Below are 23,100 nucleotides of genomic sequence, written 5' to 3'. Positions count from 1 at the left end.
AAGCCTCTCAGTACTTCTGCAGCTAATGCAGTCCCCTAAGCTGGGACCATGGGTTAGATCAGTTTAGTGGTTGACAAATTGGAGGTTTGTCCCGTTTTCCCTCCTTGGCACGCCACACTCCATGTATCTCACCTTCTGTTGGCACTTTGGGCAGACCCAGACCCCCTTGGGGGCAGTTTTGAGGGGTGGGTCCAAGCAGTTGAGGTGATATGCTCTGGGACATGTGCCACAGGGCTGCAAGTTAACTCCACGCTTGCAAGCAGTGCAGTGCTCATCGTGGTGGATCTCACTCTGCAAGAGAAGAAGGGTGGTTTGGGTGAGCTCAGCCCTTGAGAATTTCTCTCTGTACAGCACCCCAAGCCTCTACTGCAGCAGACAGGCTGCAAACACAGAAACTAATCGTCAAAGGGACCCTGACCTCTGCAGGAGAGAGAAATAATGTATGACAACAACAAACACAAACAAACAAACCAAAGAGCCAGAAACAAGTTCCATAAATTGAAAGAGAAACATAAAACCCAACTAATCAAACACAGGAGGGGAGCTGACTAATGTAACCAGCTCGTGACATGGGAATTATTGCACTTCTTTTTTGCCAGTGTGTCACTCCCACACGTGTATCTCTGTGTCTCTCTTCTGAAGCACGGGACAAAGTTAACCTGGGGATCACTTGTCCTTCGACTCCAAAGCGGAAGGGAACAAGCAAGAAAAGGGTTCTTTTCTTGGGGAGAAGGCCCAGTTCCATGTGTCATGCCCACTGCCCCAAGGTGCAGCTGGGGAGAGCACAGCCTTGGGCTCTGTACCCTCCTTGGGAACTCTTCTGGAGCCTCCTCTCTTCTCCCTGGCACTAATTGTTCTCTGTTCAGACTTGCTCTGACAACCTTTCTCCAACAAGACTGATTAGTGCTTTGTCTGAAGCAATACATAAAACGAACTAAGACTCATCAACAAAGTTACCGTGTCATGTAGTAAATTGCTATGCTAATCTGGTGGCAACGTTAATTACTCTTTGTATAATTAAGTGCATTTTAATAAAGGAGATACTGATTTTGAAACTCTCATGTCTTTTCAGGCATTGTGAAAAACCCTAAATTTCCTACTGGTTTTCCAGGAAGGAGAATAATAATTTTATATGTTTGTTAATTCCAAAAGCATATTTTCATTTTTAGGAATATTAATTATGTTTCATGATGGTTTTAGTCAGGCTTACATCTTAAATTCTAACTCAGTCCTATAAAAAAAAAAAAATCACTCTCCGAAACACTACTCTTTAAAAACTCCGAAAATCTTAATTTTAACCTCCAGGTAAAGAGATTTAATCTCTAGAAACTAGAACGGTTACTCATTTTTCTTAAAGTTTTCATTAAACCCACAAATCTGGGCTAGCAATTTCTCAATCAGTGGCTTCTACAAAAGGATTAAACTCAAGCCTTGCATATGAAAGAGTTCACCTCTGAAATTCTAGCTTAGGGGATCAAAGATTTAGTTAAGTGGGACACAAGGATGCCGAAATTTGGTACCTTGGTGGCACCTACAATAATCAGAAGCAAGCACTGAATTACACAGTGATGGAGAAGACACTGCTAATACACAAACTTGACTGCACATACCTTCCAGAATGGATCCTCATTTGCTAGCATACAAAAGAAGGGCAGAGAACAGATTAGTGGCAAATACATTGCTGGAGTGACTGCTGGTTCTCAGCTAGGGGAGCAATTTTAGTCGGGCTGTGACACAGGAAACCAGGACATTGCCAAAACTCACATGGGCAGGAAAGAACGCAGCAGCAAGCAGTGGAATTAGCATCTGAGATTTAAAACTGTGCATTGCAGGAATCCCACGCCCAGAGGTTCTGGTGCTAAAGGGTCACAGCCTGATGAGCACGTGCTATTTCAAATTTTCAGACATTTTCACCCAGAGCTCTTCTCCACAGCAGTCAAAAAGTGTTCCTTAGGGACCTGAGCCTGCTGGGGCATGAGCAGTGTGGCCCTGAACCAGCAAGGCACTTAACAGGAGTATGAAATGGGTGCCTCTCACTTACCATTAAACACATGTTTAAATGTTCAGCTGATTCATGGCCAAAATGGTCCAAAACTGGGGGGTGAGCCTGATGGCATCATCAGCTCTTCCTCATCAAAATACTCCCCCCCAAAAGGCCAGTGACCTTTTGATGAACCGAGTCTGTAGTGATTGCACTCACAGCCTGATAAGAGCACCAACCATCAGAGCCCACTAAAACCAGGCCAAGCCTTTCATAAAAAAAATATTGGTGGGATTCATCACACTTCAGTCCAAAAATAAAAAAAGCTGGAAGGCGTGAACAGCTCTGTGGAAACCACCCAGCAGGTTGTGATTTTTGCCACTAATTTCACAGAATCATGGATTCATAGAATATCCTGAGCTGGAAGGATCATCCAGCCCAACTCCAACCCCTGCCCAGGACACCCCAACAATCCCACCCTGTCCCTCAGAGCGTTGTCCAAACCCTCCTGGAGCTCTGGCAGCCTTGGGGCTGTGCCCACTGCCCTGGGGAGCCTGGGCAGTGCCAACCACCCTCTGGGGGGAGAACCTTTCCCTGAGATCCAACCTGAGCCTGCCCTGACACAGCTCCAGCCATTCCCTCGGGTCCTTGCACGAGGCTGGTGCACACTGCACAGTGTCCCAGTGACAAACACCTGATGGAGAGGCCTTTCTTTGGACTAAAGAGAAGAAACCAAACTGATATTTCCCTCCTTCTGTCCTTCTTCAGCTCCCTCTCTGATCCCAATGGGAATACAGCTGCCCCAGTGTGATCCCTCATACCTGGGAGTCATCTTCATGTTTATCTTTAACAGCCTTTGATAGACTTTTTTTTTCTTCCATAAATTTCTCTGCTTTCCCCAAGAATTGTAGAATACTTTGGCAAAGAGTTCCATAAACAATCAGAGACCAATAAAATCTGTAGATGTCACTTCATATCCCCAAATACACACACAGAGGGCCACCACGATATGACACCACGATTACTCGGGGGATATAAATGTTATTCAGATAAACAGAGGTTTGATAATTGAAGAGTCTTTTCTACAAATGATACATGTCAGGGGACACGACCTCATTTCAGGTAAGACGTTTTCAGACAAATGAATCCTGATTAATTGACGTTTTGATCAAAATTTACAAGAATTGTTCCTCCTTCTGCATTTCCAGAAATGACAGTTGTTTCCTGGACGTCATGGGGATTTTTTCCTGGTTTGTTTATCTGTCTTTCCAGCTCACTTTTGCTACAAAGTTTTAAACTTTTTAAAATACATCCACTTCTGCCTTCGAGTTGATGAAAAATTAAACAGAAGGCAATATTTTTAAAGAAGAAGCAGTTTATAAGAGAAGGGGCAGCCATCTCTGCACTGAAGGTGGAGAACTGTCTGGGACAGCATCTGCCTGCAGTTCAGAGCTTGCACAGCATCCAGAGGGGTGCATATGGCTGAAAACACCCTGCAGACATGGGGAATTCTGCTATAAAGAAGTGCAGCTTAAAACTCTCAGAATATGCAGAATCCCAGCAGAGATTCTGCATCCTGGAAAAAACCAAAGATACAGGACTACAAAGAGGAATTAACAATTAAGGAGAGAGAGTGCTGATTTCCAGGCAGCTCTGAGACAGCTGCATCACTGGAGCTCTGACACTTGTCTACTTCCTTGCAAATAAAATGGGAATCATATGTTGGAAAGAAGGTCAGAGATTTCAAACCCCAACCTAAATAAAACCCACCCAGGGGCTCCAGCACGGCTTGCCAACATTACCATCCTCTCCTGGCTTTTCACATGTGTTTACATGGGTAAAACAAGTGCTATGATAAGACAAATAATAAATTACAATTTTAATTTTGAAGATAAAACTAAGCCAGGAATAATGTTCTTTCCAGTGGGGCTCACACGAGCCTGGGCTCCTGCTAAGAGGGATGTCATCAGAGCTGTTTACTGTGCAACAACCTCTCCTGTCCTCTGAGACCCCACACATTAGAGGCATATGGTAAGTAGGGCAAGTGCCTGCATCTGGCAGGGGAAGTTTTGAAGGGAGGGAGAAGCACTGCTGCATTTCAGCCAGGGCTCCTGCGGTGCAGGAATTCAAGGCAGGGCCACAGAGGTGAACCTCAAGCACAAAACGTGACACCTGACAGGGATGTCAAGCAAAACACTGAAAAACTGCCAAAACTTCATGTCTTAATTGTAATTACCCCTGTAAATGCTCCTAATACTGAAATAATATTTCACTTAGAAAAACATCTGCCTTCCCTTCCCTCCAATGCACCACGGTAGAGTGAGTTATAAAGGCAAATCAAGGGCAAGGGCAGAATCACATTTCTTTACTGGCTTCCTCTCCTCTGCTGAAACTCTCCTCTCCTCAACTCAGGCTTCTTTTTGTTTCCTTAAAATACTACATGGCCTTGCCTGAAGAGTTAAACTGTGCCCAATGTTCTCTGTGTTTCATCTCCCAACTCTTTGCCTCCTCTGTGCTGCACATTTTTCCTGGGATGGGCTTCTTCCCACCAGCTCATCAGCAGCATCCCCAAATGGCTCCCCTGAGTTGTTAATTCTCGAGGCTTCTACAGTGACATTTTCAGAGTCTGAAGTTCTTATAAATGCAAGATTGGAAGGAATCTTCAAGGTCATCAAATCTGGATTTACCAGCTCCAGCTCTTGGAATCAGAAAAACCATGGGGGCTTCTGTCACTGTTTTTAAAGCAAAAGATATGGGAAATTTCTAGCCCTTGAGGGTGGACAGGAGTTCCTTAAAGCTGGTGAAAAGAGGCAAATGAAAAGCCAAAAATAGTAATTATTTTTTACACCCCAATTTTTCAAGATATATTTTTAAGGACTTGGCGTTGGCAACACTGCCTTCTTCAATCAGTTCTCTCACCACGTGGTGCTTACACCACCAGAGATCAGATTTTCCTCTGATTGCACAGACTTTGGATCCATTTCTACACGACTGTGACCTTCAGCCTTATCCTTCAATTGTTTCTGCAGGAAAACCATCTATTTTCCGTCCACACTAAAAAGTGCAGGGACCTTACACAAAGTAATGCCCTCTGGTATCCTGGCAGTAAGTCAGATGAAACCCTACTAATAAATATTTAACATGTCATTAGAATAGCAGTATATCCATTTAAAATGTGCTTACCTCTTGTCGAGAGGAACAAGGGGTTATTCAAATAATTCGACGCGAGGCGTTTCCGCTGCAGGGGGAGAGAAACCAACCACAGTGTCACTGCAAAGGGCTCTCCTTGCCCCTCACATTTCACATTAACCATCTCCACAGGCTTCCCTCACACCCAACCAGCTCTCCAAAAGCTGCTTGGATTGGCCAAGGGGACAGTCAAACAAACAGCTACACGATTCACCTTCCCAGCAAGTTCTTCACGGAGCAGTTGGATGTGCATTAAATGAGAAATTCGAATTGCAAATGTTATTGAGGGGGTTTCAGGATATCCATGAGGGGGGAAACGGCGTAATAAACTGTTGTTGTGACATGACATCTTTATTTGAATGCACAGAAATGGTGATGGACCTCCCACCTGCAGGCAAACCACCTTTACCTTTGTGACACCTGCCTGCAGTTCAGGGGAACACACTGAGTTTGCAAGCAATGCTTGTAAGTAAAACATTTCCCTTTCAGGAGTGAACATGCACGACCTGGAGGAGCTGACAGTGATTTCAACCTGCTCAGGTCACCAAAGTTACAAACACAGGCCACTGCAAACCTGGTGAGATGTTTAACCCATCAGATGCTGCTCTAGAGCAAAGCAGCCTTCATCAACAGTCTGTGCAAGCCCTGAGTGTCTCTCTGAGCCATCCAATACTTGTACAGCAGGACTGGGAACAGCACCACTTCCCTCCATTAGACATTGTTAGATTCTGCTTGGAGGAAAATTAGAGGGGTTTTGCTAACAAATGGTTTATTCTGGAGTGAGTAAACGGTTCTCTTCTAAATGAGTGCCTGCCAGTCTGTTAAATGAATTTTGAATAGATGTTTCTTTCTCAAAAAAAAATTAACAAGCCTGAAACTTTACCCTTTCTATGGAAAAATAAAAAAAGGCTACTGAGGGTAGGGAAATAGAATGGTATCTCATTTTTTTTTTAGGAACAAAACTTTGAAAAGAAGAAACACAACATTCAAGTGAAGGCATAAGAGCATGATCCCATTTTTGCAAGCAAGGAAATCAGCACCACTGCAGATGCTGAGCTCCTGCCGTTCTGAGGGGCGTTGGCAAATAAAAAGTCTAATTTATATGCAATTCCAATTTAAACAATCATGAATTAAAGATCATTCAGAAGACTAAATTAAACTGCGCCAAAATGCCTGGAATGCCACAAATACCTCAACTCACTGATTAGCAAATCAATCTGAGCAGCTAATTGATCAGAGAAAAACCATCTGCCTCCATTGTACTGAGATGGCATTCCCCATGGTCAGTCCTTAATGACAGCTCCTAATGAGGACACAGCTGATCAGCCACAGGACTCCTCCACAGACATTCCTTCCTCCACCCCATCCTTCACTTCAGGACATGCTTTTGAGAGCAGATACCATGAGAAGGATGAACCAGAGGTGCAGCAGACCTGCTCCATCTTCTCTTCCACCTCTGCCCCAAGATAACTGAGTTTCTCACAAACACCCATTTGCCACAAAACTCTGCTGCAAGTATTTTCAAAATTTTATCAGGACAAAAAGGTCTAAGGCACTTCAAATTTAATGCTAGCAAGGCTGAGTTCCTCCTGTGTTAAATACTGGGTGTGTGGACATCAGTATTGGCACTGAAGAGAAGAGTTGAGTTCTGAAGAATTCAAGTGCTGTTCTGGAGTATAAAAACCTCCAATACTTTCAAAAAAAGGTGACTAAGCAACTCGACTACAGAGGTGGGTTTCTTCTTGGCCTCATCTGTCTGCTGTCTGCCAACAAAGGCAGAAATCTGAACTGCTGGCAAACCAAAAACACTGCATGGCTTGTACCTAAACAAAGGAAAATCACTTTCTTTAGGCTTTGAGAACTCAGAACACAGAGAAATTCTGCTTAAATGGCTGCAACTGAATTTCATTTCAGCAGGAAGTTCAAACAGCAACCCCAAACTGTGCTGAAATTTTAAGAGTGAAATTTTAATTAGCTGAATAAATGTATATAAGTCAGTTCAGAAACAAAGAAAATTTTCAGAAAAAGTTAAGCCTATTTATATGCTGCTTTTACACCAGGTTTGCAATCCAATATTATGCAGGACCAAATTCTGATGTTACTATAAGTGTAACAGACAACAGATATTATCCAGAGCATTTTTATTTTTAATTATGCATTATTATATTTATTATGCAGGCTTCTAAACCCCCTGCAGAGCACACTGATTCTTAAACCAACACATCCCTTTTATGAATGCCACTAATAAAAAAAGTGAAGTTCTTCATTTATTATTTGGCACATAGGAAAAGAGAAATAGCAATGCAAGTTTGAACACAATGCAGAGCTTCTGTTCTTCAGTTCTGACCTAAAGAGACTGCCTGCGTGGGTGAAAGAGTAATCAGGTCCCACATTCATTTAGTCCTTTTGGCCTTTATTAAAACTAAGATGAATTCTAGTTTGAAGCAAGTGATGTTGTTGGGGTGAAAACCTGTTGCTTAGCTACTGAGATCTTTTCTTTCTTTTCCACATCAGTAAGTCTTTACAAGTGACTGTGTGGTTCTGCATTCATATATATTTTTGCAATAAGAAGCACTTAGACCTTTTACTGACATGAAACAGAACTGTGGCAAAAAAAGTGAATGATAAAGTACCTCTGTTTCCAAGAGTCCACTGTAGGCTGGATTGGCTGTGCTTCTTCTCTTTCTTTCCTGACGCTTGCTCTGGATTTCTGTAACCATGGAAAGAAACAGGAATTGTGGATTTCTCATTCATCAGGGGAAAATGCAGATCTAACTTGTTAAGCGAGATGCTCTTACCCTCAACCCCCTGGGCTTTGTGTTCAGTTTCGGTTTCTAAAGCATAATTGGGTTGCATCAGCACTGATATTTGCTGCAGTTCAAGGTTTGACATTAATAAGGTTTTCCTTGTGAGATTCAGAACACAGGCATTTTTTATTTTTTCCTTCCTTCAAGGTGGACTTCTGCTGCCCTACAAGATTGTTATTATGATCCCTTCAGACACGTATTCAGCAAGCATCATCAGAGAGCTGTCAAAGTACTCCGGATGTCTGCTACTAACAGAAAGGAAGCATTTAAAGCAATTAAGCCTTGTAATTCCCATCATATGAAAGCAGAGAGATCCTTTTTTAATTCAATTTACATTGCTTTTCCTCTGTGGAGGTTGGAGGAAGCATGGCTGGAATGGCATGGCTAGATTCAGTTCTAACTAGAGCGTGACGATTTGTCCACCCCAAACCACACAAATTTATAACCCTGAGCATGTAAATTGTTATGGGCTGTGCACGTATCTGTGCCACTGCAAACAGCAGCACAACGATGGGCTCTTTGGGCTGCAGCCCTGGTCAGAGAAGGGTGACACACAGGGGTACTCCCTTCTAGAAAATGGTAACACCTCTCCAGGGCAGCACGTGCTGAGGACAGCGTTTAGCAACCATCAGCCACGTGCATCCCTCTGTAAACACACACAGAAAGAGGGAGCAGATTACTCAACCACAGAAACCTGCAGGTTTAGTGCTATTTTTATCTGAGCTGGGATTCCATTTACATCACGTGGAATTTCTCTCTCCAGCTCTTGACATCAGTTCAGACTGGTGAGATTTATTACAAGCACGTCTTTTATAGCCCGTTATTTTGACAATGAAGAGCAGACATACTTTAGCAAGGAGAGCTCCCCAGCATCCATCCCAAGACTTGAAGTGTGTGCTCTATTCCAAAATGTTTCCTGTGTGAATATTACATGTTTAGACTCCGTGTTGAGGTGCCAGAGGGATCCTGTTGGTCTAAACACCCCCTCAATGGTGATACCTCTGTTCTGTCTTGCCCTAAGCAAATCTCAGAAGGAGAGGAACTGGCAGCAGCCAGTCCTTCAGCCCAGAGGAACACACCCAACAGGAACTTAGGACACCATCTGGTTATGCAGAAGGTCTGGCATCTTTCCTCAGTGTCTGAGCTAAATGGGTCCATCTCAGAACATCCTCAGCACCAGATAATGGCCTTCGGGATACGGAGCACGATCTGTAATCCAACAGCAAGGCACAGCCCAGCTTTCAGGGTGGTTATGATCCATGGGAATTGGATTCCCAACACCTAGGTCTGGTTTCCAGGCACCCTTTCCAAATGCTGGCCATTCCCATGTACCACTTTCAGCATTGCTACAGTGAAGGGTGTCAGTGCTGTCACTCACGTCTTGGACACTTGGTCACTGTGTGTGAGGACCTGGTCTGGGTAACAGTTCTGTCCCGCTGCAAAAGTCTTTCCTATGAAATGCTCATCTGTCTATGCTGAAATCTCCATCCTGAAGCTTCCAGCCTCTCTGACAGCCTCTGAAGGGAATCAGGCCTCAGTGGCAGCAGGGTGAGTGTCAGACACACATCCAGCAGCCCATCAGAGCCACCAGAAGAGAGATAGTTGTTCTTGATGTCAGCGTTCTTGTAAGGGAACAGAGAGGTCACAGCAGAGGAACCACGTGCCTTGGTGCTGGGAAAAGCAGAGGGAACAGCCCTCTGCTGGCTCTTTGGGCTCAGCAGTGTGAGCTGGAGCTGCGGTTCCTGCAGCTCAGCAGCCCCAGGTACCCACTGAGTGAACCCAGGGCTCGCAGCACCTCAGCACCCCTGTGGTGGTGCAGGGAAACACCTGGAGATGGGGCAGCCCAGGCCTTGTCTTCCAGAAATGGTCACAGGGATACAGCATTGTGACTTTTCACCGGCCCAGAAAAAGAAACAAAGAATTGGAGCCAGCTCTCTGTGCACACAGCTGGGCCAAGAGCCCCCCGAAAGGACTTGGGGGGGCCTGTAGATCTCTGCCCTTCTCAACCCCATGTCAAAGACAGAGTCTCTCTGGTACCTGCTCTCACCAAGGCAACAGAAACACCTGCTGGAATCACACACGTGGCAGAGACCTGGAGTGCAGCTTTGGGAGAGGCACTGCCACGGCACAGAGAGAAAAGCTGGCTGGGGGAAAGGAACAGCAGTGGGAATAGATGGGAAGAGAGAGAAAGAGAGAGAGGAAGGAACTGAAACAGCTCGAGGTGTATCACCCTGTGCAGCCATCAGGAAGGGAGAGCACGGTGTCAGCACTTTATTTATGGAAACTGAACAAAAATATCCATGTATTTACATACATCTAAGAGTGGGTCTGTCAACAAGCACACCTAGACAGAACAAAAGCATACAGCGGTGTGGTATCTTTTGTTACTTGCCACTTCTGCTAAAAACTGTTGTGTACCTTCCAAACAGGATGTAAGAAAGTTGAATTAAATTTGTTTTATCTAATTAAATCATAAACATTTCAGTAACCTAGATGGAAATATTTCAGTTTTTTTATTTTGCTATGGTAAATCAAGATGTGCATTTTTAGAACAACCTGAACTAAAGGTGCCTTCTTTTAAAGTTTTGCTTTCTACCTTTTTCTTTTTAGCACAATGGTAATGCTAAAAGGTGTTCCAATAGCCTAGAGAAAGAGATTCAGTATATTACAACCCTCCACTGCATCACAGAATTCAGATACCTCATTCTTTAGTTTATTAATTTAAAAAACAGAACGCAAGCAGAAAAAAATATTAAACTGTAATACATTTGACAAAGATGAATAAATCTGCAGATAGCTTTATCACTGAAATGATGGCAATTTATCTTCAGGGAAAGCTGCCCCTTACAGACTGTCAGTCAGTGGAAGCTGCTGTGTTCATTTACTGGGAAAGGCCTCAAAAGATGCCTCACACTCAGGCTCTGCAGAACAGAGCTCTTTCTCCAGTCAGGGAATGCTCCTCTGGCTGTTAGGCAGACGGAGAAATCCATACACAAGCCCTTCTCCACGACATTAATGAATAAGAGGAAGAAAAGCAGTAGCACTGTGAGTTAATGATACTGAGTGAATAAGCTTTTAATGACCCAATCTTGATAGAGTTTAATTCCAAAAATGTGAAATTGAGAAATGCATTAGGAGCATTAAAATAAGCTGAACTGTGTAATGACCTCTTCTTCCTGATAAATAGCAACGGCTGATAACCGTAAACATGACATAGCACTAAAATAATAACCTTTAGCATGTGAAAGCTATAAGGGCATCTCTGACAGTCATAATCACCAATTCTCATGAAGAAATACCCTTTCCATAGCAAATAGCTCTTTGTTGGAGTCATTTATTTAATGCTAGTAGGAATATAAAAAGTGAATTTGTCTGCAGGAATCGATTCCGCGGGATCAGCGTTGCAGCAGTTTGGTTCAAAATGTGCATGTCCACACTTAGTGTTGAACAAACAGAGCAGAGCAGTACTTGGCATTTTGAAAATAAGCATTAAATTCACACAAACAATTTATTAGTTCCAATAAAATCAAAGGGTAAAGAATTATTCAAAATGAAGTCCTCTCTGTTGTAAGCATAATTTGCACTTCAGCATAATTTCAAATGTTGTCCTATTTTCCTTAGACAAAGGAAACAAGAAACCAGTCGTCATTTGCACTTTTTGGATTATAAATCTTCTCCCAAAATTGCTGCAGCTTTTTGATTTCCATTTCAATCCATTACCATTAAGGGATTAAAAATGCCGATGGCTTAAAGTTTCTTTAAACTGCTTTCAAATTCTCAGTCACTGGGACATTAAATGATTCTCTCAAATGCAGATTTAAAGAGGAAAGACATTGAAAAATGGCAACAAGACCCACAGAAAGCCCGCTGTATATATTAGGAGACCTTGCAATTCAGGTGCTATTTCTTCCTTAATTCACAGCCTGGCTTAAAACCAAGGAACAGGGAATCTTAGTGCAAAGAAATCAAGGTGTAAAATGGGAGGTGTCAGCAAGGTCCCTAAGCAGGTGCCTAAAGCAAAGCCCATAAGACTTAGATTGAGTACACTGGAACTTCCTAAGCATTTTGCTGGCTGTGGTCCATGGGATGGGTGGTAAATATCAATTTAACATTTTTTGTGACCAAGAATCGCTGTCAGCTGACACAGACACCACCTTTCTCTCCTTATACTAGTGGAATCCCAGCAACTTGTCTGAGCTGAGCATGGAATTAAAACACATCAGGCTGCAGCGTTTTCCTTAAAAATAGTTGCATCATCTCTCTCTATAAGAAAGAATCCATTCTGCCAAGAAACCATTGATTCACCTCACACCACTGGCAAATTTGCTGAACCAACTCTTTTTTCCCCCTCTCATCCATGATTTTTCCCCTCTTATCCGTGATTCTTTCCCCTCTCATCCGTGATTTCAGATTGACAAAGGCTGAGGCAAAGGAAGCTGCAAATCTGCAAACCCTTGCAAGGTATTTTTGGGAGGCTGGAGAAGTAAACTGAAAGCTCTGTGATGCTGCATTTAGTTTCTGTGCAGGATTTGTTTGAACTCGTGTTCAGAGCTGGGAAGTTGGGCGAGCAGCTCTCACACAAACACGGGATCAGACTGGAAGTTTCATAACTTTTTGGCTAAATGGGAGGGAACGGAGGGAAGGGATTCTTTGTGAGAGGGAGTTTTCTAATTTGCTTAAATCCTTATGAAACCAGTGCTGGATTTTCACCAGTGTTTTACACATTACTCTGTGGGACTCTCAAGATGACAAGACCTACTCAAAACCTGAAAGCCCATCTCAAATGGGAGAGAGCAGATGATGCTTGAGCAGGGGGGTTGGACTACAGTGCTCCCTTCCAACCTCAGCCATCCTGTGAGATTCAGGGCAGCCAAGAGAAAAGATTTCACTCCAAAAAGGAACTGTGAGACAAGACATGCCCTCTTACCTTCCAAATGTTCCGTTGTAACCAGTCCTAACGCTACCATGAAGGCTATTTTCTAAGGAAAAAATAAACAGGGGTTAGATTTTCCACTACAGTGATCATGGTAAGTAAATAAATAAAACTAGTCTTGACAGACTAAACCCAGTAAAGGTCTTTTAGAAATGTATCTTACTGGATTGCATAGCAATACGAAGAACTTTAATTGAAGGTTTGCTTCAGATATGCCTGGTGAGTCACGTCCCACTTGTAGGACTGTATGAACTTCAGGAATTCAGAGATTTCTGAAGCCAGTGTTATGTGACTACTGATTTTATACAGCCCAGGACCAAAATCCAGCCAGTCAAATCAATTCAACTGCCAGCTGGCTTGTCACTCCACTCTGTGGAGAGGTCATTGTGCATTATTATTCCTATCTGGACATGGCACTGCTTTTATTGGATATGAGCAAGCTGTATGAAGCAAAGTAAGGTATATTAAACTTCCACTGAGCTTTACAACACTAAACAAGACATCTGAAGCATATTGAAAGTCCCCTCCTCTCAAAATAAAAACACATCAGAAATTTCTCTTCCCAAGTTACAAAAAGAACACCATGTGCATGAATTATGAAAAGGAACACTAATCCAATATTTTCCCCTAAAGAGGAGTGAACAAACATCTCCCACTGATGCTGGTGAACTCATTTTGCATGAGAAACCTGACCTAAAATATTGCTTACAACTCTTGTAAACTGTGTATGCACAAAACACGCCTTCATACTAAAAAAAATCCTCAAAACATGCTGATGCAGTGACAGGACAAGCACTAGAGTAGATTCTAAATTTTCTGTCAGGGATTTTTCATTGGGAAGCTTTCCCTCGCAGCAAAAGTTTTGCTGGAGTTTTTATTCCAGCTAAAATTCTGCTGTGTTGCTCCAAGGCCAAACTGAACTGAACTCCTTGGTTTTCAGTCACATCTGTGGTACTGGAGGGGCCTCGGGGGTCTCTTCCTCCCTCTGCTGTGCTGAACAATCTCGTTGGGTCACGTCACCCAAGCGGCATTTTTGTGAGGTGCAGTTCCACAGGAGGGACAATCTGACTGTGAAACCCAACCTGTTGGGAAATCCAGGCAAGCAAAGCCCACAGTCCAACTCTGATGAAGTGCACAAAGACCACAGGAAGATGAAATTATAATACTCACCCCAAATAAAATGTGTAGGTTCAGGTCAAACTAAAACACAGTGTTTAAGCAGCAGCAGGTCAAAACATTCTGTTTCAATCAAAGAAGTGTCAGGAGAACACGTTTCAACACTTCCAAGACAAGATTAGTTTGACCTTCTTGTTTTGTGAAAAGCCTGATGATTCAACTTCTCATTTCAGTTCAGGATAAAATCAACTAGGAAGTCACTGGAACTACGATTTCCCTTGCAATTGTGACTGTCACACAGTGACACTGAAAGCAGGCACGTCCTCATTTTGTACATGGAAAGATCTAACTGTTGGGTGTGTCCTTCAGAACCTGAGGGTCAGCACTGGACATCCACACCCCTCTTGTATCTGTGAAAATATCCTCGTCAAACAGGGGAACTAACACCCTCATAAGACAGGAATATTTTCTTTCCACAACCTCCTGGCGTGTAACCCTCCCTGTAGATTAAAAAATGGTGCTGTAGAATCTCATCACTGGCATGAAATATATATTCATGCTGTATCTCTGCCTTCCACAGCCGTGCTAATGACAAGTGCATGTGTTCATTTGCATGTCAGACCTTGATTTCAATAATGTTCCCTCCTGACATGCCTAAAACACCAGCCAGGCACAGTGGGGGCCCCACACCTGAAGGGAAAGATGAATATTTGATCCGAGATCCACCGTGCAGATCTGAGAAGAAAATTAGTCAACTGAGGGGAATTACAAGCTTCACCTCACCCCCATCAAAAAGTAAGCGTGGCAGGATAAATCTCAGAGCTGGGAGCAGGAGAAATCACAACATTCAGGTGCAGAACCACAAAGTGGGAATGGTTAACGTGCAACTGTGTGTTCCCAAGGGAGCATGGAATTGCCTGTGTCACCCCAAGATCAAACTGCAGGGGAAACACACGTTTTCTGATGCCCCAACTGAAATTATTTGAGTACTGGAGTGTTTGCTAAACAATGTCTCTCCGTGCTAAAATTATTTGAATATATATCTAGTTAAATGTAATGGCATCTTTACATATAAAGAGCCATCACAAATGGACTTGATAATTAAGTCATGATTGAACACAGAAAGGGTTAACATTTATAGGGATTTGAAAATTGGTTCCTTCTTAAAAAATCCCAGTAGAAGCTGTATTCTTTTAAACAATCATATTATATTAACAGCATCTTTGTTTTTATGGGTTTGGCTATTTCACACTCCTGTAGCTTGTTGGATTCAACTCAAAATTCGAATTCCATTGCAATGCTTTCCTTTCAGGTAGCACAGGGCCTGTTGTTTCTCCTCTGTTCAGGAAGCTGCAAAACCAAGACTTCAGTTTCTCCATTTTTTTAATCCAGGCCTAACATTAGCATTTAGTTCACAACTGCCACGTATCTCTCTTGTGCTTCTTAGGTGGGATTAGAAACACTGGCAGAAGAAAGAACCAGCATTGATGGCAGTAATTTTCCTCTTAGATAAAAAACTTGTAGAACGCAAACGTTGTCCAGGATCAGCTTGGTGGTCTCCCAGCAGGATGACCAAGCCAGGAACAAAAGACAGTGATCATCCTCACTCCCTTCTGTTCACTCAGGTCCACTCAGTACCTGCACATGGGATTCCTGGCCACTGGTAAGTCTGGATGTTTCTGGTTGGTTTGCTTTAAATTTGCAGTTTAATTTGTTGAATCCCATTCTGTCCCGATTAACATCTACGTAGGGTCCTCTTGGAGTTCCTGCCTCAGTTTTGTGCTTTGAAGATAAATAAAAGCTTGAAGAGAAGTGCCTCGAGTCCCTGTTTTCTTTTTAGAAATATGGCATCTTTGTTACTCTTTGCTTTAAATTTAATCATCTGCTTAAAAGCCACGAGTGCTTTCAGAAACACACAGCACATCTTTTCATGGAGCAAAACAAAGATTTTCACAAAAGCATTTCATTTTGTAATTACATGTTCTATTTATGTCATTACATGTATTTACACTAATTATGCTGTTAGTTCTAATTGCACTAATTGCATAAATACATGATAATCAACTAAAGTTTACTTTCAAAGAACAAAAGAAATTAACTCTAGACCTACCTATTTATGGCCATGAAATAAATCTATGAAAAGAAAAGAATTGTCATATTTAAGGGCATCAGCACCCTACCCAGAAAAAAGAGCTTGCTGAGACCTCCAGGATATACAGGGTAGGAACGATATTCATGGGCAGAAAAAGGTTGTTGAGATAGTCTAATTAGCAATTAAAAGAGCTCATTAAATTTATGGATGCCATACCAAAAAGTGGGCCCAGTCCCATCATCTCCTCCTGCATCTCTCTGGAACACTTTTGTCCAATGTTCTTTCCATGGAGATAAGTTGCAGACAGCGAAAAATGAATGTTTTTTCCTAACATTCTGCTTTTAAGCAGGATCTACTGACCTTTCTGCCCTTAGGGTGCTACCAAATTAATAAGGTTTTGGAAATACCTGCCTAAAAAAAGCAGGACTCCACAGTCCCCTCATTCAGTGGCAGTGAAGATTCACAGGAGAGGCAGATTTTAAACTTGGGAGGTCTCCTAAGTGTAGTTCTGCAGAGCTTCTGCATGAAGCTGTGATATTCTGGGCTAAAATATTTATTCTTAACACCGTTTAACTATATGAACCTCTTAAAATGGTAAAGCAAATGACCACCCACATGCCTCAAGTAACATTATAAATTTATACTGTAATAATCCTCTTAAGCCTACAGCTCCAAGGATGCTTTTGTGCTACACATTTATTAGACTGGTGAGGTTAAGATTCCACATGAGCTGAGCATTTCTACAATAGCAGTAGATTCAGCTTGTGTAGCTCCTCAAACTGCCTCAAAAGCACACCCAATCTAATGTGAGTACACCCAGACAAAAAACCAAAATGTCTGCTGAAGAGAGATACCATTTGTACAAGGACTTGTGGTTTATATTTTTAGCTGAAATTAAAAAAATGGTATATTAAGAATATTAAAAATGCAGTATATTAAATCTCTTTCATCTTATAACCTTCCTTCTGCTCTCTTACTCAGTTTGAAGGATTTTAATGTGTTTCAGACCAGAATCTGCGTACATGTGGGAAGACACAGCAAACGCAAGAAATTGTTGTTAAATACAAGCTAAAAATTGCAAAATTCATTACAAAGAAGACAAAAGAAATGTTAATTTCACCTCATATGCCGCCGGTAAACCCAATGCTGTATATTTGCTAACAAAAGAAAATATCTTAAGCTTGTATGCACCTTTCACCAGAACTCCAGCTACAGCCTTGCAAGGTGCCAAGATTGTTATGAGACCCACAAGTTATGTTACATTTTGTGACATAACTTAACCATGCTGGAGCTCATTTATTAGAAATGAAAAAGAAAAAAATCACCTCTGGATTTTCCTCCTTTTTCTTTTTGGTAGCAGGGGGTCCCTGAGCTGACTCTTCAGGAGGTTTCTTTGTCTCCACTTTACTTTCTGTCTGGGTTTGGACTTGAGGCTGAATAATGATAACCTAGAAGACAATGTACAAATAAGAGAATTCACTATATGAAACTGGATATTTCTGCCTGAAACCTTGGGTTCTTCTTTGAAGGGTTACTTCATACCCCTGCAGAAAAGAAATGCAAGTCACAAGCCAAAAGTATAAAAAAAACTGAATAGCTAGGTTTGGCTCCTAAACCCATACTAAAGTTTCTAAAAATTAATGGGTTTTGGTGCATTACAAACCTCCAGCAGATTAAGGGAGTCACTCAATCAGTGCCTCTGAAAATGAGGACACTTTCTATCTGGAGGACTTCTGGAGCCGGCTGAGCAGCCACGCTCTAGCAGGGATTTTAAGGCCTTTCCTTTGATTTTATTCTGTGTACAGGTAGAAGAGATGGGATCACTACACATTCAGAGCCAACCTGATCTCAGTTATGAGATCTCAGTCTCATAACCAGCTTTATTCAGAGTAAGTGCCCGTGGATGGGGAGGAAGACACTCCTCATGTAACTGAGATCAGAGTTCATCCCTCTGCCTTTATGTGTTATGAGCACTGGATGCCCAGTTTTCCATAAACAAAACAAACTACATGTTTTACAGTAAAACCAGCTCTGGTTTAGAACCTCTAGGAATTAGGACATTCTAGATCTCTCATTCCCACACATGTGTGTTAGCAACTCCAGCTGCTCATGTTTGAATTAGCACACGAAGATTTACACAGTGCAGGTCACGTTACCTCAGGAGGTATTAAATTAAAAGGAATGAATGACAATTTCTGCCCACATGTGAGTTTATACCCATAATCAAATCTTCACAAAGGACTGTGGAAGACCTTCCTAAGCTCACCTTCTTGACAAATATTAAAAATATTAGATTTGAATGTTGGGCCTTTTCCATCTATTTCATTGCTAACTTTCAATCCATGTTATTTAATTGTTAGATACTTCATCTCAGTCTGGTCACTTTAGAAGTTCCTAGAGCATAAAAAGGGATGGTTTTGTTAACCAGCAGCTTTTTTAAGTAAAAGAAAAACAAATTATGGCAAAGAAATGGGGAAAAGATGTCTGCTCTTGTTTACCTCAAAAGCCTTCCTACATCCTGTATTCTTTTTTAGCACTCTATGAGAACCTGTGCTGCCAACAAGACCAAAAGTAGGGGAATCCCAGTAGTAAATGACAGTGAATGTCTGCTGGGCACATTGGCAGCCTTTGTTGAATCTGTTTCTGGTGTTAGAGTGGTGAAGTTCTTGCATTTCAAAGCTGAAAAGCGGTACAACGAGGAGACAAGTAATTCATAACTTGAATTTTCTTCTACTGATTCCTGTGCTGATCAGTTTTGAAACCCTGAGCCCTCATTTCATTTGGTGTTCCCCTGGAAGTGCAGGAGGGAATGCCTGATTATTTTATATACTCCCCCGGGGTCAGCTGATATAACTCCTATCACTGTATAATTGAAGAGGGAGTCCATAGGAAATCTGAGCCTGCACAGAATTCAGGGATGTTATTAGTGAGGATTGGTTTAAGGAAATGGGAGATCATATGGTCCCATTAATGTCAGGCTACAGAATGATGGGTTTTGTTCCCACCAAAAAACAGGCCTGTACACAGACAAATGTCTCCCAGCATCTCTGTGTGCCCTGAAGAGTTTTCCCTTTGCTTTCTGATTATTTTCCTCAAGAAGAGCCACTGCCACTGCTCTGCTCAGGGCTCTGCCCTCCCAGGGGAACACCCTGCTTGCCCCTGCCACAGGGTTGCTGTACGTGCTGCCCAGGGGGAGGTAAAGCCCTGTCCTAGTTAGAACAGCTGGGACCAGCTCATCACTGGATGGGTGTAACCCAGAACCGTGTATACTAGAGCCTTCCATGCCATTGCCCAGAAACTGGTATCAATAGACCATTTACACCCTCTGCCCAGAGCAGCCCTGACCCCTCAGGCTGTAAACTGGGTGTTAAGAGGCCTGTGAGATAGAAGGGTGCTCCTGTCCTCACACCCAGTGTGGAACTCCCTGCCCTGAGAGAGGGACTGGGCATTCCTGCCTGAACCTGAGGATATATAATCTTGGAGTCTTGGGACCTTTTTAACCACTCGTGGGATCCAGAGGAAGACTGCAGATCACCGCTCTCAACCAGACTGAGACCACCACCCTCAACCGGACTGCAATCACCACTCTTGCCCAGACTGCACCAGCACTCTCACCAACAGGTTTTCCCCTCTCCTTTTCCTTTGGACTCAGGGGTCCCAAAGAACACCACTCTGTTCATGCCCCAGGGTGCTGGGTTATACATTTGGGTTTTGTGGGTTAAACCCAACTGTTTGTCTGTATAATCGTACTTATTGTATTATTTTATTAAATTGTTATTCTGATTTATAATCCCTGCTTTGAGTTGGGTTCACTTCCCCTGGGTTTCCCTTTAAAGCAGCCCAAGCCCCACCTTGCTGTCGGCGCTGATGAGGAGCGGCTGCACCTTGATGCTGTCGCTGACCACGGAGACGGCGGCGCTGGAGCTGATGGGGGCTGCATTGCTGGGGGAGGTGGAGATGATGGCGTAGGCCACCCCTGCGCCGCTCAGAGGGGAGGGCAGGGGCTCGCTGACGCTCTGGGGCTGGCTGGGGGGCGGCTGTACATGGCTGACGGTGTTGTTGGCGGTCGGGAGGGCGGGGCTGGGGTTCTTGATGCTCACTACGGTCGCCTTCTGGAAGGTGGGAGGCTGCTTGGAAGGTTGGTCTCTGCACGGGGAGATAGGGAGGCTGTCTGGAATCAGGGTCTTTGGCCTAACCTACAAACAGAGAGGTAGATGTTATAAGGCACAGCCTCGCACTGTCATGAACAAACGCTGCACACTTGCATTCTCCCAGTAAAACCTCTAATTACATTAACCGTGGACCAGGAGCATCTGGAAAAACTACCTAGCAACTGCAAGTAGCCAGCCATTCCTTTACTTGTAGATACAGAATCACAGAATGTTCTGATACAAGGAATCATCGAGTCCAGCTTCTAACTGAATGGCCCATACAGGGGACTGAACCCTTGACCTTGGTGTTATTACCACCAAGTTTTAACCAACCGAGCTCAGCTCAGGGAACAAACACTGCTCACTCACATTCTCCCAGCAGGATCTCTGGTTGCATTAACCATGGACCAGGAGCATCTAGAAAAACATTACATAGCAACTGCAAGTAGCCAGCCATTCATTTACTTGTAGATATATTCCAGTGCTTCTCAGCTGGGCCATTTTGGAGTCCCTAACTCATCGCAGTGCTGAACAAGAAGGGAGGGAAAAAGTCAGTTCCTCACTTTTATTAGTTTACATCCAGACAAGTGCTAGTCAAGTCACATCCAGTTCTCAGCAGGGATGTGTAAGCCAAAGCCTGGACAAAGAATGGAAAACCCATACACAATAACTTCCTATTCTGGACACAACACTCCTGCTATGAATTAAGGAGTAGGATTGAATCATTAAGGGAGTTGTGGGATTTACAGGAACAGTAAAGCATATGCCCTGGATCAGTGAATGACCATCCTCATGTGTTTAAGACATGCCATGTCTAGTGGAGAGGAGATCAATCACACAGTCACTCAGCTCACAAAAAAAAAAAAAACCCAAACAAAATAGAGAGAGAGGGGCACAAGAAAGCCACAACCATCAAACCTCATCTTTTGTGGCTGTAAGTAAAGAGCCAGTTTACAGCTGTGGGTGGATGCAGGGGTGGAGGAGGACACTTTGGCCGGCTCTGCACAGGCTGAGGCTGTACCCAGAGCCATCAGTGACAGTGAGAACAATTGTTTTCAGCTACCGCGGTGTGTTTCCAGTGGGGTAATTAATGTCACCCTGTCAACATGGCTCTGCCTTAACAACACGTTAAGTACAGCTCCAGGATTGAAAATAAATAATTTAAGCTGCTTCACATGAAGTTAACTTCACTCCCAGCTCATTCGTTAGCACGGCCAGATACAACCGACCGTTCCCTCTGTGCTTATTTAGTCCTGTCACTTCTCACACCTCCCATACTGTGAAACAAAATGACAAGTTGTAACAGACAGACATGGGGAACAGCTGCCTGTGTCACCACGCTGGAGTCTACGGGAGCCCTTCCAAGGATGCTGACTTCAGTCTCCAGCCTAAGGAAGCAATTCAGTGCACACACGGGCATTCACTGATGGGCAGAACATCATTCTCTGCCTCACCAAGGAGAGCTGAACCCATTTGTCCCCACAGCAAATATTACGTGCAGCAACAAAGCCAGGGAGCTGCTCTGTTGGGCTCACAGCTCTGGGGTGACGCTGGAAAGCCTCAGAGCCCCGCTGTGAAATGATGAGAAACTACGTGAAGCTCCAACTAACCGCAGTCAAGGCACACTGAAGGGTTCTTTGCTCTTTTGTCTTTACCTGATCACTTTGTATCATTATTATCTGACTTATTGAGCTAAGACACAAGACAAATATCCTGGCCAAGTTGTTTAAGGGAGGACTCTATAATTAACTTCATACCCATAGTTAGTTAATGGCCTTATTTTCAAAAGTAGTGCACAGAGGATTGGTTCAAACCCACTCTGGCCCAGGCATTGTGCAAAACTGAGGGCTTCTAACATCAACATCAGCTCAGTGCAATAGGAGACATGATACTCAAAGCAATTTGTTCACATCTGTATCAGTGATACAAGCAGATCTTGCAATATCTGCTTTTACATTTTCATAATAATGTCCTTCCCCTCCCATGTTAAATCTTATGTAAGTCTCTCATATGTAAGCCTTTAACAAATTGCTTACGCCTGTGTGCTCAGAGACACGTTCACAGAAATAGCATCATTACCCAGAAAAGGAAGACTGAGAAGCTTGGTAAAATACAGTTAAAAGGTATTACCATGGACAAAAAAAATCCAAATTTAATTCTTAGCTGCTTGGCTGTAGTCTAAATTTTATCATCCTTCCCTGAAACAAAACAATTTTCTTGTAAATTAATCTAACATCTGCTACAAACAGAAATACTGTAAACAGACAGATAAGCACAGAGAGAGAGAGAGAGAGAGAATACGGAGCAATTCAGATCAAAGATTCAATAGAACAGTCATTAAGATCTTTAGAAAAAATCAAGTCTGACAAAAAATCAGCACAGGAGTTCTTCTAGCCAAAAACTGTCATGTCGTCTACCAGGATCTACTGTATCTGTCACTCTTAATTGCACTTTTATATTTAATCAAAAGCCTAATTAAAGCTAAATGCCTATATATATTCCAGCTATATAATTATCTCTTCTGCACTACTGCACATACACACTGACTGTCAGATGTAACACCTCGGTGAACCCTCCCCACGCCCGTAACTCACACCCTGCGAGCTGGGGACGAACGCACCTCACTCGGCCATAAAATAAGCTCTTCCTGCACAGACAATTAAACAGAATTTAATTTTCCCAAGTGCTAAATTCCTTTGTGAAGCCCTGGCAGGCCGAAATGATCCGGCAGGACTCACCGAAGCGGCGCAGCACAGAACATAGGCCGGGCGCCTTCTGCCCCCGTGTGCTGCAGAGGAGGAACAGCCTCTGAGAACTCCCCGCCAACTTCA

At 43.1% G+C, this 23,100-nt stretch overlaps 1 protein-coding gene across 2 annotated transcripts in view; it reads right to left on the bottom strand.

The window, feature by feature from the left end:
* The window catches only part of PHF21B (PHD finger protein 21B), a 145,397-nt gene that overhangs the window by 4,195 nt on the left and 118,102 nt on the right, over window positions 1–23,100 (bottom strand). For both annotated transcript variants that reach the window (XM_051772411.1, XM_051772410.1), the window contains 7 exons: window positions 19,970–20,314; window positions 17,444–17,566; window positions 12,905–12,956; window positions 7,804–7,880; window positions 5,165–5,219; window positions 1,611–1,633; window positions 133–291 (listed from right to left, as the gene is read on the bottom strand). In XM_051772411.1, coding sequence (XP_051628371.1) covers window positions 133–291; window positions 1,611–1,633; window positions 5,165–5,219; window positions 7,804–7,880; window positions 12,905–12,956; window positions 17,444–17,566; window positions 19,970–20,314 — 834 coding nt within the window. The remainder of the gene's footprint in view (window positions 1–132; window positions 292–1,610; window positions 1,634–5,164; window positions 5,220–7,803; window positions 7,881–12,904; window positions 12,957–17,443; window positions 17,567–19,969; window positions 20,315–23,100) is intronic.

This window comes from Manacus candei, unplaced genomic scaffold, assembly GCF_025592945.1.
Source record: "Manacus candei isolate 608988 ecotype Guabito, Panama unplaced genomic scaffold, ASM2559294v1 h1tg000153l, whole genome shotgun sequence".
In the NCBI taxonomy this organism is placed as follows: Eukaryota; Metazoa; Chordata; class Aves; order Passeriformes; family Pipridae; genus Manacus; species Manacus candei.
The sequence above is the reverse complement of the archived record's forward strand: the minus strand, read 5'-3'. Positions and strand labels throughout refer to the sequence as shown.